The sequence below is a fragment of the Trichechus manatus genome, unplaced genomic scaffold (assembly GCF_000243295.1).
Source record: "Trichechus manatus latirostris isolate Lorelei unplaced genomic scaffold, TriManLat1.0 scaffold00035, whole genome shotgun sequence".
Classification (NCBI taxonomy): domain Eukaryota; kingdom Metazoa; phylum Chordata; class Mammalia; order Sirenia; family Trichechidae; genus Trichechus; species Trichechus manatus.
Window position 1 is genome coordinate 8,179,127 of NW_004443971.1, and position 15,602 is coordinate 8,194,728.

A 15,602-nucleotide genomic window follows, 5' to 3' on the forward strand; every position below is an offset into this window, starting at 1 on the left:
TGGAGTCCCCGAGTGGTGCAAATGATTAAGCACTCAGCTGCTAACTGAAATGGTACAGGTTGAAGTCCACCCAGCGGTGCCTCAAAAGAAAGGCCTAGTGATATGCTTCCAAACAATCAGCCATTAAAAACCCTATGGAGTGCAGTTCTACTCTGACACACACGTGGTCACCATGAGACAGCAACTGGTTTCTTGCTACACCTACATTATCCTGTTATCCGCCCTCCATTTTCCCACATCTCACACTAGTCCTTCAAGCTAGAAGACTCAGGGGGCTATTATGCCCATTTTATAGATGAAGGAGTTGAGGCAGTATATTTTGCCCAACTGTTAGTGCAGGATGCTGGACTCATGGGTTGTCTTCTTCACGCAATGGCCCGTAGGTGCCCAGGACAAGGAAGGCATTTGGCAGAGTGAGATAAATCAGCCCTGACTTTGCCCACTGTCAGTGAAGGGATGAGCATGTAGCCTTTTCCAATCTGATCCATCTTTGCTGAGCCTTTTGACAGGTGCTCCCACCGGGGAATCACTGCCATGGTGGCCTGCAGTGCCCCTCAGGTGGTCCCCCAACAGCATCCCTGAGCATATCCAGGTTGGTGTTAACTCTGGCGTTTGGCTAAGGCCACACTCCAGGACTTCATCACTGCCCTGGTGTGAAAGGGCTGGGACAATCAACCGGACTCAAGAGAGGCTCGAATTGCCACCTGATACTCATATCTGTCCCATCTCCCCAACCTGCCCCTCACCCCCTTCGTCTTCCAAAGAACAGAAGAAAGACAGTGTCTTTATCTCCACAAGGAAATAAAAGATTTCCTTACTGGGAAATTCCCCTGAAGGAAAGAAAGAACCAAGATAAATAACTCTATTGCCTTTGGCTCGAGCTATCAGGGGTGTCTCTGGGAGGAGGGGGCAGAGGCCAAGGCAGTAGGGGGAGGCCCGGGAGATAATGCCCTGTCCTGCAAGCCTTGGGCCTGGCCTCCTTCCAGCTTCCTTATCTTTATGAGCACTCATTACATGCTGCCCAGCACTCATTATCTTGCTTTTCCCCTTTTAACACTCTCTTTGTGAAGCCCATTCCAAAGTGTAAAGCCTTTCAAAGTCCGTGGGAAAGTGCAGACTCCTGTCTCCTCCGCTCTCCCGCTCTAGGCTGCAGTTAGGGTCCTGGCAAGAGCTGCAGTCAGGACAGGCACTGAAACCGTCCTCCCTCCCCAGCCCTGGGCTGTGTCCACAGTGGTGACAAGGTTCACATGGGTTGCACCCTCTGCGCGGCCTTATCTTGCATTCTCCATTGTTATCTGCTCTGGCCTCACCAGGCAGGATATCAAAGGCTATGCCACCTACATTTTTAATCCTGACCCCAGAACTGAGTGGCTGGGAAACCTTGGGCATGACACTCAGCATCTCAAGATCTTGACTTTCTTATCCATTTGTTGTTGTTAGCTGCTGTCAAGTTGGCCCCTGACTCATGGCAACCCCATGCACAATGGAACAGAATGCTGTCCAGTCTGTCACCATCCCCATCATCGGTTGCAGTTTGGACCATTGTGGTCCATAGGGTTTTCATTGGCTGATTTTTGGAAGTAGATCACCAGGCCGTTCTTCCTAGTCTGTCTTAGTCTGGAAGCTCCGCTGAAACCTGTTCAGCATCATAGCAACACGTAAGCCTCCACTGACAGACAGGTGGTGGCTGTTCATGAGGTGCATTGGCTGGGAATCAAGCCTGGGTCTCCAGCATGGAAGGCGAGAATTCTGTCACAGTCGTGGTTCGGTAGTAGAATTCTTATCCATAAAATGGTTCTAATTAAATCTATCTTGTCTTATTTAGAGGGAAGTTATAAGGCTCAAGTGAAATAGTGTAAATCATAGTGCTTTGATAAGCAAAGGAGGCTCTACAAACAACGGGGATAAGCATAAGGGATAAAGATGTTATTGTATTTGAGATGCAGTACAGTACAGTTCAAGAGGACTTTGGAGTCAGACAAATCTGAGTTTGATCTTGTCCCCCACCCGCACCTGCACACCTAATTCCTGTGTGACCTTGAGGAAAGTACTTAGTCTTTCAATTTTCATTCCCTCAGCTGTAAAATGTGGATACCCACCTCATAGGGTTGATATAAAGTTTAAAGGAGATAATGCATGTAAGTTATCTAAGACACAATGATGGTGGTTATCACCATTATCATTACATTTACAACCTTAATAATTATGAGCCCTCCTCTGTGGGTCTCAGCTTGCTCCTCTGAACACACCATAAAATATGCCAGCCCCTTCCACCTCCCAGGGGTGTATGGAGGGCAACTGAATCAGAAAGATGTGGCCACATGTTGTCAGAACCAATCAGTCAGTGAATCATTCCTGAGATTTCATGGTATGCCTTGGATCTTGCCTCACAGATGGGGACACAGAAGAAATGGTGCATGTACCCTTATCCCAAAGGGGTTTGTGGCTCAGTAGAGAGAATAAAAACCACTTGTAGCTGTTGAGGAAGAAGACGCAGTGTCAAATGGGGATTTGAGACATGATGGGAAAAGATGGAGCCATTCATTCATTCAACAGGATGTATGTCAGTTGCTGGAGACACAAAACCAAATAAGCTCTCCAGAAACTCTAAGTTCAGCTAGTTTTGGAAGACAGAGAAGTTTCATCTCCTGTGGTTATTGTCTTCCAGCATCTCACACAGGAAGTGGCCTGGTCAGCACGGCCTCTGACGGAGCCACCAGCCATGACACTTTTGCTTCTCGCCTGCCTGCTGGCTGTCTTCCCAGGTGCGTCTGCCAGTCCTAAGTAACTCCCTATGGTTCCACCCCCTCCAGCCACTCTTGGGGGCCCAGTTCCTTGGGGACATTGAAATCAGACCCATCCCAGGGATGTCCCTCTCAAAACATGCATGTCTTGAGGAGGAGTCACACAGAGACACTGCAGGAAGACCGAGTCTGAAAAGGGATTGATGAGGATTGGGGATCAGGGGCAATTCCTACTTTCAAGGCCAGGGGTCTGGTGAAGGGACTTTACTGGGAATAAAAAAGACCTTGACCTCTGGATCAAGCATCCTATGACTTGCTATGGGATTTTAGGAAAATCAATTATCCTTCCTGGATCTCAATATTTTTATTGGAACAAAAAAGGAAATAATCTACAAAGTATTTTTAGAAATAATGGCAAATGCAAAGGTGTAGTATCCTTCAAAGGTGGTGCTATTTTTTTTTTAATGGGGAATATCATTAAATAAGTTTGCTATTCCATTGTCCCTAAAATGAATGTCATTAATTAATTACAAATATTACTTAATAATGATCAATCAATCATTTTACCCAATTCCAGCAAGGGTCTAGCTTTCTGTAGTAAATATTCCACAGAAAGCATATGTGGTAGCTGGAAAATTTTATCTTTTCAAAGTGGGCTGTCTGGATCCCTTTAGCAGAGTTTACCTCTCAAGGGCCTCAGAAAGCCTCTGTCTTCTCTCTCCAAAGCGGTTTCCATGAAGAGTCCCATATTCGGTCCCCAGGAGGTGAGCGCTGTGGAAGGCAACTCCGTGTCCATCAAGTGCTACTACCCAGACAACTCTGTTAATCGGCATTCCCGGAAGTATTGGTGCCGGCAGGAAGCTGCGGGCCACTGCATAACCCTCCTCTCCTCAGGGGGCTTCACCTCCAAGAACTACACTAACAGAGCCAACCTCACCAACTTCCCGGAGGACCACGTGTTTGTGGTGAACATTATACGTGTCTTCCAGAATGACACTGGGAAATACAAGTGTGGTCTGGGCGTAAATAACCGAGGCTTGTCCTTTGATGTAAGCCTGGAGGTCAACAAGGGTAAGGACTCAGGCTCCTTGGGCTTCTGTGGGAAAGTGAGAGGGAATTACCTCAGGTGCAATGGGAGGGCTAGAGGAAGAACTTCCTGAGAGGGAAGGATGTGTAGTTCTAGCATGGGATGAGGAAGGCTTTGGGCCCTCCACCCTCTGGAGGCATGGACTTTTCATAATAGGTGATGGGAAGGAGACATATGAGGCCAACATGGGGGCAGGGGTAGACCTCCCTAGGTCTTTGGGGCCTATACCATTATATGACTTTACTGAGGCCCTAGCTTAAAATGGCACCAGGAGGACAATTTCTCTCATGTTTGCTACAGGTGGGACAGGAGGTCTGTGAGCTGAGGGAGATAGAAAAGTTAGAGGGAGCCATAAATTCCTACCATTAACACTCCGGGTCACCAGAAGCTCTAAATTAAATGTGTGTTTGTTACCAGGGATCCATTAGTCATCAACACCATTAGCATAAATTAGATGACCAGTTCTCTTCCACAGAACAAGGCCCTGAAGGGATAGGTCACTGAACAAGCCTGTCCTAAGTGAGAGAAAGAAAGAATAAGAGAGATCTTCCTGGCATAGATTCAACAGTGAGGGCATTTTAGATAGCCAAAGGCAACTAAGAAGAAAAGTGAGTCTTAAGCGAGGAAATTTTGAAGAGAGAAGAGGGGCTCCCAAAGATGTGTCTTTCTCCTTTGGGATGTGCATAGTATTGTCTGTTTGTGGGCTAGATAAAGGATTTATTCAAGTGGTGATAGAGATTTCTAGAACTGCGGGATCTTAAGAGCAGAGGGGAGCTTAATGTTCACCCTGTATAGGATGTTCTAGAAGAACATTGTAGACTGAATGCATCCTCTGATTAAACAGGACTTCACAAAGCAGCCCACCCTGTGTTTGGACTGTTGGAATTTTTAGAAGCTCCTATGGCAATGAGCTACTGTTTGCCGCCCTGTTACTTAGATTCATTCTGTTCATTTCAACCACATTGTTTTGGGCACCTACTATATATGGGCATTGTGCAGGGCAGTTAAACAGGAACAAAACGTGTCTCTGCCCTCAAGGCGCTTCCAGACTGTGGAGAAAGCAGAGAGGAATATAATTAACCATACTCAAGATTGAACATAATAAGTGATTCTGATGTAAGTATCAAGAGAGCACAGAGCAGGGAGAGATTACGGCTAGCCTGAGGAAGGCTTCATGGAGGAGGCAGCATTAAAGCTGGCCTTGAAAGACACAGGTTGACAGTGTCCCTTTGGGGAGGAGGGCATTCCAGGTGATAGGCACACCCAAACCCTTATTAACAATGAGTAGTCCTTTGTTGCAAGGAGGTAGAATCACAACTTGTACCCCCACCCCATCCTGCAGCTCCTGAGCTCTCCAGTGACACTCAGCTCTACACAGAGAAGCCGGGCAGAAATGTGACCATCAACTGCCCTTTCAAGGAAGAGAACATCCAGAAGAAGAAGTCCTTGTGCAAGAAGACTGGCCAAGACTGTGTACTAATCACTGACTCCAGTGGGTATGTGAACCCCAAGTACAAGGACAGGGCACGCTTTGAACAGTACAGTACGAACCAACTAAAGTTCGGCGTCGCCATCGACCGAGTCCGGCCTGAGGATGCTGGGGTGTATGTGTGCAGTGCCGGGGAAGAGAACAGGGATGTGGATCTCCAAGTGCTGAAGCCGGAGCTCAGGCTGGTTTATGGAGACCTGAGGGGCGCGGTGAACTTTGACTGTGCCCTGGGCTCTGAGACGGCAACAGTGCCCAAATTTCTGTGCCGGGTAGGTACCGGGGAAAGCTGTGATCTGGTCATCAACACCCAGGGGAAGATAGCTCCAGGCTTTGAGGGCAGGATACTGCTCACCTCCGTGGACAAGAATGGCTCCTTCAGCATACTGATCAATGGCCTGAGGAAGGAGGACGCGGGGCGCTACCTGTGCGGAGCCCATCCTGCCAATCTGGTGGAGGAAAGCTGGCCCCTCCAGGCTTGGCAGCTCTTCGTTAATGAGGGTGAGACCCTGGGGCGGGTGGTGGGAAGGGAAGAGGGAGAAACAATCTAATGAGAGTCTAGCTCAGCTCTCTTTTCCTGTGCATGAACTATGAGTGAGTCTATTCATCAATATTCATCAGTCAGTCTACAACATCCACTTGCTGACGGGCCCTGAACTGGATGTGATATGGGCAGCAGTACAGGAGAGCTAGATAACATGTCTCTTCCTTGTGTTAAAAAAATAATTGCCGTGGAGTCAATTCTGACTCATCGCGACCGCATGTGTGTCAGAGTAGAACTGTGTTCCATAGGGTTTTCAAAGCCCGGGACCTTTAACAAGTAGACACCAGGCCTTTCTTCCGAGGAGCCTCTTCTTCTCTGTTATCAAACCTCTGTCCCTGCTTAATAGGAATGAGGACAGTGAAGTTCCTGATTGAGGCAAGACTTGCAGATTGTCTGGGTTTCAGAGATCCATGGTTGCCGCCCCCGTGAAGACCTCATGTGGAAGCCCAGTGCCATGGCAGGACCTGCAGGGGTCATTTGTCACCTGCCACTGACCCCTGAGCAGGACGGCACCTCATCCATCACATTCAGACAGGAGAAGGATTGGCTTCTCTTGGCCTTAAAGCTTTCCAGTAAGGCAAAGCCCCAGCCTCTGTATTTTCTGCTCCAACATGTTAGTCAGGGTTACTTGTTAGTCAGCAGGATCTGGCCTATTCAGCTCTACTTTGAAGAACCATCAACGTGGTAAGTACCGAAATCCCTGTTCCTTCTTACCGTGGAGCACTCTACATAGAGTTGCCCTCATAAGAAAGAGCAAACGAGTGCTTGCAATTCAAAATATCTGCCCTGGTGACTTTTCTTTAAAGGACTCATATTCCCTATGCATACATCTCTGGGTCCTCGCCATATCTCTCCACATCTGCAGTCCGCCAGGGTTCTCACTGGAACTCAGCGTTGGCTACTTTGAAAATGGCTGTCTTTCTTTTTGAGGTGCTCTTCAGGGTCCTCAACAATTAAACTTATCTGTGCTACCCAGTTTGAGTTTTAAATGCCATTCTAAATATATTTTCTTAATTTAGAGAAAACCTAAATCCATTTTTTTATGTGTGACGCATTAATAGATAGACACAAATGTACACAGAGGGAGATTTTGTAAGAAGTCAAATGGGAAGGGCTGATATGCTCTCCTTACACTCCTACCCTTCTCTACTCAGAATAAAGTGAGGAAAGAGAGCAAGATGCCCAGACTGGTGGTTAAAGTCACTGGAGTCTGATCCTGATGGCTTTTGCTACAGGCCCTGGGTCATTAGGAAAGTCTTTTTCATTTTCTGAGGAGGGTGAGGTGATTAGCACAACTTCACTCCCCAGCCTGGCTGGGGAAAAACTGCTCAGGCCATGCAAGGCTATTACTGTGTTGCCCTTCATCCCACCTCTCTCTGTGCTTCTAGAGACCAACATTCCCCATAGTCCCTCTGTGGTGAAAGGTGTGCCCGGGGGCTCTGTGACTGTCCTCTGCCCCTACAACCCTAAGGAAACCAACCAACTGAAGTCCTGGTGTCGCTGGGAAGATACTCAACATGACAGATGCCCACTGTTGGTGGAGAGTAAGGGGCTGGTTAACCAACAGTATAAGGGCAGGCTGGCACTGTATGAAGAGCCGGGCAATGGCACCTACACCATCATACTCAACCAGCTCACTACTCAGGACGCTGGCTTCTACTGGTGTCTGACCAATGGTGATAGTCGCTGGAGGTCCACTGTGGAGCTCAAGGTTGTTGAAGGTAACAGCTGAAGTGGGGTGAGAAGGGAGGCAGCCCCAGGACCTCTCCAGTCAGCAGCAGCATCACCCCTCCCCACCAACACTCACATTCTCCCTCTAGTCCCACCTAACACCATGCTGGATGGGACAGTTCTCAGGACAGAACTTACCTGCCCAGAGGTCCCATTTCAAACCTGTAACAAGCACCCTTCCATGCACACTTCCTCACCCTTGAAACACTTCCTATTATCAAGAACACTGTCCTCTTTTACAGTATATACAGTGGCACTTGAAGGAGAGTATTGAGTATAGTTCATTGTATTAAGACTAGAAAAGGAGAGAAGAGAAAGGAAAGCAGACTGAAGTTAATGTACAAAGTTCTATGTTCCATGATAGACCCTGGATTGATTCATGGTGGTCATCAATAATAATAATTAGACAGCTAGTTGCATCTCTGATGTATTCAATATAATGTATTTATTTACAAGGCTGTCCAAAGAGAAAATGGACTATGGACACAGGTCTCTACCACAGTCATATCCCTGTATAGTATCACCAGTGCCAACTCCTGTTCCTATTTCTTCCTCTCTCCCTGCTCCAGGAGAACCAAACCTAAAGGTACCAGAGAAAGTCACTGCTTCATTGGGAGAGACGCTCAAGCTCCCCTGCCACTTCCCATGCAAGTACTACTCATACGAAAAATACTGGTGCAAGTGGAGCAATAGGAGCTGCCAGAACCTGCTCAGCCAAGAGGAAGGCCCCAGCCAGGCCCTTGTGAACTGCGACCAGAACAGCCAGCTTATCTCCCTGACACTGAACTCAGTCACTAAGGCTGATGAGGGCTGGTACTGGTGTGGAGTGAAGCAGGGCCACAGTTACGGAGAGACCGTGGCTGTCTACGTGACGGTAGAGGAGACAACAAACGGTGAGTCTCCAGGGGCAAGGCGTGCACTCCACAGCACCACAGAGGCTTCTTAATCAGGGGTGGTCCCAAGGTTTGGCTAGAAGAGGTTAGGGGAGGGGGAGATTTAGCCCACACATAATCTCATTTGGTCCTCCAAAATGGCATCCCAAATAAACATACAAACTAAGTAAAAATAGTGGGCTTGCTGTTTAACCTCAGCTTCAAGGCAAATCCCATAGTTCTCCTTTCAACACAGTGGTTAAGAGTTATGGGTGCTCACCAAAAGGTCGGCAGTACAAATCCACCAGCTGCTCCTTGGAAACCCTATGGAGCAGTTCTACTCTGTCCTACAGGGTCACTATGAGTTGGAATTGACTCAATGGCAATGGGTAAGCCTCTTCTATAGACAGAAATTCCAGACACTGTCATAAATCAATTCAGTCATGCTCGATCTCTATTGCCAAAGCCTGCTCTCAGAAGAAGGCCAGATATCTTCAATTACAAGGTCTGGTAAAGAAAATTAAGGCAGCCTCTTCCAATAACATTTGCATTGTAAGCCTCTTCTTTATGTCATGTGAAATGTTGTGTCCCTAATTAGGGTATTTTTAGTCCCCCTTAGAAGTTCTATAGGAGTCCCTGGTTGGTGCAAACAGTTAATGTGCTCAGCTGCTAACCAAAAGGTTGGAGGTTTGAGTGCACCCTTGGAAGAAAGTCCTAGTGACCTACTTCTGAAAAACCAGCCATTGAAAATCCTTTGGAGCATAGTTCTACTCTGACACACGTGGGATCACCATGAGTCTGAATTGGGTCAATGGCAACAGGAAAAAAAAGAAGTCCTATTGTATCGGGGTCCACCTGGTCTGGCTCACCGTGGGGGATGCGGGAGATTATTAACAAACTATCACCAGGGGGCAGCACCATCACACCAAGCCCTACTGCCAGGAAGCCTTGGGCAGCATTTCAAAGCTGTGAAAAATTGTCCTGTCTTTAAGTGATGGGTCAGCCCTTATGCACAGCTGGATCTATGATGGAGCCTCGTAGATGGAAATAAGTGTGGTATTAATAGGGTAGAGATCATCTATGACAAACTAGAGAAGGCCACCATTCCATTTCTAACTCCATTCTGAGTCCTAGCCCAACAGCCTGGAGCTACAACATTAAGCCTGAGCTTCCTAATGAAATCTCACTCCTCACCTTTGCTAGTCTCAAGGAGAAAAACCATACCCACCCTTCCCCTACTCTGCTCTGCTCCAGAGTCCCACGATGTCAGCCAAGCAAGTGCTGCTCCCAGAACGGAGGTGGTGGAGGCAAATGTACGGGAGTTAGGGAACAAAGCCGTCCAGGATCCCAGGCTTGCTGTGGTCGAGGATTCTGAAGATCCACCTGGTGGAAGCAGCGTGAACACATATCCCAGCAGGTAAGGAAGAGTTCAGGGCTCTCCGGTTGGGTACTTCCCAGAGGCTGAGTCTGGGCCACCAGGCCCCAGGAGGAGAGCCTGCCCACCTCTTAAACAGTGGGGGCCACCCTTACTGCCTCTGCTTGTGCTTGGGAGGGGCCGATGGTGCTCTCTGGCCTTCTCCTGTGGCTGGAGCAGGGTCTTAGTTAGCTAGTGCCGCTATAACAGAAATACTACAAGTGGTTGGCTTAACAAGCAGAAATTTATTTTCTCACAGTTTAGGAGGCTAGAAATCTGAATTCGAGGCACTGGCTCTCCCATTCTGGGGAAAATCTTTTTCTCAGCTTCTCTAGCTTTGTTCTCAACATTCTTTTGAGATCTCCGTTTGTCCTCCCTTGCTTCTGTGCCTAAGCTCCTGTTTTAATATCTCAAAGGTTTAAGATATACCCTACACTGATATGGCCTCATTAACGTAACAAAAAAACCCATATTCCCAAACAGAATTACATCCACACGATAGGATTCGCAACACATATTTTGGGGTACAGTATTCAATCCACTGCAGGCCATGTTTATAATTCAGTTCAATACCTCAGGATTAGGAAGCAGAGAAGGCCCAGTCCTTGTCCTTCCCATGTCTGGGAAGGCTTCTTGGAAGACTGGAGCTAGGGAGCTGTAACAGGAGGAGCAGATGGATCAGCCTGGGAGAAAAGCAACCAGAGTCAGCTGGCCAGTGCATCCTGGGCCCCAGGCTTCCCTTTCAGCGTTTAACTGACTTAATCCTCTTCCAGTGCCGAAGGACAAGGCAGGGGCTCCTCAGTGCTGGTCTCCACCCTGGTGCCCCTGGCCCTGGTGCTGGTGCTGGGGGCTGTGGTTGTGGGGATCCTCAGAGCCCGGCACAGGAAAAATGTTGGTGAGTTCCCGGGATGCTCCCTGCCCACCTCCAATCCTGCGCCCTCCGTCCTGGCCCCGCTCGCTGCCTGCAGAGGAGGCTGCCACTATTTCCTCACCTTTGTAGGCTGAAAGAAAGGATTCTGGGAAAGGAGGGTGGGGAAAGACAAACCCACACATACCCCAAACTTATACTAAGTGCTGCTGTCCAAACACTAGGAGTCTCTGGGATTCACAAACAATTAAACGCTTAACTACTAACTGAAAGGTTGGTAGTTCAAACCCACCCAAAGATGCCTCAGAAGAAAGGCCTGGTGATCTGCTTCTGAAAAGTCACAGCCATGAAAACCCTATGGAGCACAGTTCTACTCTGCAACACATGGGGTCGCCAAGAGTTGGAACTGATTCCATGGCAGCTGGTTACTGATCTAAATACTGTCTCTTGAAGGGCACCTCCGATTGCTCAGTGTCTAAGTTCAAAAGAAGAGGATGTCGGGAGACCTGGCCTCCCATCCTACTGTGATAACTAAATGGCTGCGTGATTTGGGGCAAGTACTCATTTCATGCCTCCATTTCCTCATTGCTTAAATTAGGAATAATAAAAACGATCTCAACAGGCTGATGTGAGGATGAAATGAGGCACTGTGCATTGAAAGGTCACAGGGTGACAAACAAATTCAGGAATTACTGAGTCTTGATTATCCATGAAAAGGGACTGGGGCAGAGACTCAGATAATCCAAAAATCACTTCCATTGAGCTTTGGACAATAGTCAGGGATGAACAAACAGAGATGCCCACTCCCACCTCAGCTGTTCTGTGGGGCTGCAGCAAATCCCCCACAGAGGAGCTGCACATCCCTAAGCTTATGGTTCTCACACCCACCCCCCATCCCTGTGCCAACTCTTCTTTCTCTCGGACAGACCGAGCTTCAATTAGAAGCTACAGGACAGACATTAGCATGTCGGACTTGGACAACTCCAGGGATTTTGGCACCAATGACAACATGGGAGCCTCTCCAGTCGCTGGAGAGACATCCCTCAGAGGACAAGATGGTATGTGCCCCCACTTGAGGGAATGTTCAGTCCCCAAAAGAGCAAGAACTGGACCTGACTCCACATCTGGGGTGGAAATATTGGCTAGTGTGGTCTAATCCATCTCCTCCTCTTCACTCAGACTTCATCGACACCACAGAGAGCACCATGGACCACGAAGAACCCAAGAAGGCAAAAAGGGTAAGGGTGAGGAGGGAGGAGAAGGCTTCATTTGTGTGGCAGGAAATGCAGCATGAGGGACTGCTGTCAGACATCAGGAAAAACTACCTCAAAGTGGGGCCAGATCCCAGAATAGGGAAGGTGTTGCAAGTAATACTGAGAACTTTTTTTGAGAGAAAGACGTATCTTACTGAGAAGAGATCGGTTTCTGTGTGTTGGTGTGGAGGAGGATGAAGAAGGAGATGAGCTGCATTTATAGGCTTTAAAGCCCTGATGGTGCAACAGTTAAGCGCTCCACTGCTAATCGAAAGGTGGGCAGTTCGAACCTACCCAGTGGCTCCACAGGAGAAAGACCTGGCAATCTGCTCCTGTAAAGATTACAGCCTAGAACACTCTATGGGGCAGTTCTACTCTGTCATATGGGGTTGCTATGAGTTGAAATCAACTCCACAACAACAAACTTGCAGGAGGGAGGGAGACTGGGAAATGAGGAAGGCAAGTACATAGAAGATTTGGCCACAGGGTGAAAAGATTAGATATCAAAGGCTGGTGATTAAGCGAATGCTCTTCCTGGGCTGTGGGGCTCATGGACATCAGGCCACCTGCCCTCCCTTAAAGGTTTGCTTGGGGCCAACCTTTTGCTGCGCTTGGAAGACATTTGCTCATGGCAGGCAATTCGATAGTCACTAGAAGCCATCGCCCACCCCACCCAAGTGCCATAGTACTTGAAATTCCACCAAGGCTACCTTTACCTTTGAGTTACACATTGCCCTCCTCTCATGCTCCCTAAGGTTCAGGGGCCCTCAGAAGGATAACACTTCATACTTCTAATCCACTTTGAGGGCTAAGGTGAGCCTGACCCAAGCCAAGGCATTTTCAGTTACCTCATATGCATGCGAAAGCTGACAATGAATAAGGAAAACCAAAGAAGGATTGATGCCTTTGAATTATGGTGTTGGCGAAGAATACTGAATATACCATGGACTGCCAGAAGAATGAATAAGTCTATCTTAAAAGTACAACCAGAATGCTTCTTAGAAGCAAGGATGGTGAGACTTCGTCTCATGTGCTTTGGACATGTTACCAGGAGGGACCAGTCCCTGGAGAAGGACATCATGCTTGGTAAAGTAGAGGGCCAGCGAAAAAGAGGAAGACCCTCAACGAGATGGAGTGACACAGTGGCTGCAACAATGGGCTCAAACATAGCAACGATTGTGAGGATGGCACAGGACCAGGCAGTGTTTTGTTCTATTATACATAGGATCGCTGTGAGTCGGAACCGACTGGACAGCACCTAACAACAATAACCTCAATCCTGAGGAGTTAATGCTTTTTATCAAACCTACTTTCCCTCACGATAGCAGAGAGCCCAGCATTTGCAACAAGTAGGAAAGCCAGTTAGTCCTGCAGACAGCCTTCTCCTCTAGCCTTGTGGTACTGAAAGGTTACCTCTATGGGCTGGTGGAGCAAGAAAAATCAAATCCTCTGTGGCTGGCACCACCCTTGCCACCTTGACCTGTGGACTGTGTGCAGAGCTTCCGGGGACAGGCCCAGAAACAGAGGTGGTTCCACTCCGTGTGTCAGAAAGAGGTAGTGAGACAAAGGGAGGTATTTTTAGAGGTTGCAACTTTCCAATTTCTCAAAATAAGACCCTCTTGGTGAGCATAGGGCCCGACTAAGAGCAGTGGGTTCACACAGGCCTCTGTTGCTTGGGCCCAAGATGCTGAATCTAGGATATTTAGTGCACCGCCTCCCTCCCGACCCCCCAGCACTAAGCCAGGGCCCCAATCACTGATTGACTCTTGTCCCGTTGCTCCCTCAGTCATCCAAGGAGGAAGCCGACATGGCCTACACTGCCTTCCTGCTCCAGTCCAACAAGATAGCTGCAAGTGTCCAAGACGGCCCCCGCAAAGCCTAAGCAGCGCGCCGGCACCTCTTCCCTTTGCCCGTCACAATCACCTCAGAATCACATTGATCTCAGGGCCTCGGCTCCAGGGGGCTCCTGCTGTCTGCACTCATACCACACCTAGGCTTTTCCTATCTGTCCTCAGAGGGTGTGCTGGTCCCCTCCTCAGTGGCCTAATTGTTCCTGTTTGGCGGGGAGTGGTGTGTGGGTTCCACCCACCTGCAGCTTATTTCTAATGAAAGAACTTAAGGTATGGAAAGAGAATTAAGGTCTTAGAGGGGCCTCTCAGAAAGAAGAGAGAACAGGGTGGGTAAGGAGCGAACATCAGAAGAGAAAGTCATTCAGGACCTCTCTGCACCCTTATTATGGGATGCCAATCGGATTTCCCTTCCATCCCTTCATTCTTTCCTTCCTCCCTTCCTCTCTTATCCTTTCCTTCATTCCAGGCGCTCTGCTAGACACTGGAACAGACATGCCACCAACCCCACTAGCAGCCCTACTGAAAACATCACTGAGTCCCTGGAAGCCACCACTCCTCTCAGTGTGTGTTTACACAATAAGACCTCAAACTCTCACCAGGTAGACCCATCTTTGCCCTTAATGAGAGGAATCATAAATACCTGGAGTCCTAAGGCATTAGGATTCCTGTAGAACAGGCATGCACATGAATAATCATTAACACATATTCTTACAATTTTATAGAGAACTTCGGGGTCCTGAGAGGTTTTCCCAAGGGCACCAGGTGAGATAAACCAGTGTGAAAACTAGATTTAGGGTCTCCTGTCCTTTTGACCAGGGCTTTCTCGGCAAGAACCCCTGCTACTCTGGTGGAGGAGGAGTTTTCACTTTAGAATAAGGAGGAGAAAGAGAAATATGTAAAAGGAGACTGATTTCTCACAGACCCCCACCTCAGGAGAGGTGACACTCTCCCTTTCTGCCACTCACTTGGACTCAAGAAGATGAAAGGACAACCCCTTATAACCCTGCATCTTTGAAGCGTTCCGAGCGGAAGGAAAGATAAGAGGATGTCTGTTTGACGGAGGCAGGAAGGGGCTGATGTCCAAAGAGCTAAGGTTTAAGGTCTTTCTTCCTCTGAGCTCTGTACTTCAACCAACATCCATAAGCTGGCACTTGCTAACAAATAAAAATGGCACTTAGTTAATAATTAAAGACATGATTGTGATCAAGAAGTCTCAGACTGTATTCCATCCCACCCCGACCCCCACATGCTGTGTCTCAGACAACCTTTTTAGAGCATTTTGCTTTGGTCCCACTTTTAGGCACCCCAGGACATGTGCCTAAATCAAAGACTCCCCCACATCCAGTGCTGGGCTGAAGGGGGCTAGGAGAGCACCTGAAAGTGGGATCTTCAATAAAAGAATAGTTTAGTGTCCACTTCTGTGACCAAGACCCCAAAGCTCTATATTAGAGAACATAATTAAGACTATTTTATAATGGACTGAACTGGAAGCAGGTGTAAGCAGTGCTCACCTCAGGCATAAAAAAATCTTGATCAAACATCCATGGGATATTCAACCTTGAATCTCATACCTTTCTGGGATAACCTCCAAGATGAAGAGGCTGTTAATTAAAACTGCAATAATCAAATGAGTAAACGCTCTCTGTAGATTATCAACTAGAGACTAGATAAACATTAGGGGATAGCTAGCAAAAATGATAACTTAGATTTTAGGAAAAGGGAAAAAAAACACCAAACCCATTGCTGTCGAGTC

General features: G+C 47.9%; 1 protein-coding gene across 1 annotated transcript; it reads left to right on the forward strand.

Moving 5' to 3' along the window:
* Positions 1-2,722: 2,722 nt before the first annotated feature.
* PIGR (polymeric immunoglobulin receptor) lies at positions 2,723-13,881 on the forward strand. The gene is made up of 10 exons (XM_004375200.1): positions 2,723-2,765; positions 3,471-3,815; positions 5,174-5,818; positions 7,250-7,582; positions 8,162-8,499; positions 9,721-9,881; positions 10,652-10,773; positions 11,673-11,804; positions 11,926-11,984; positions 13,786-13,881. The coding sequence occupies exons 1-10, from the start codon at positions 2,723-2,725 to the stop codon at positions 13,879-13,881; spliced, it is 2,274 nt and encodes a 757-aa protein (XP_004375257.1).
* Positions 13,882-15,602: the final 1,721 nt, after the last annotated feature.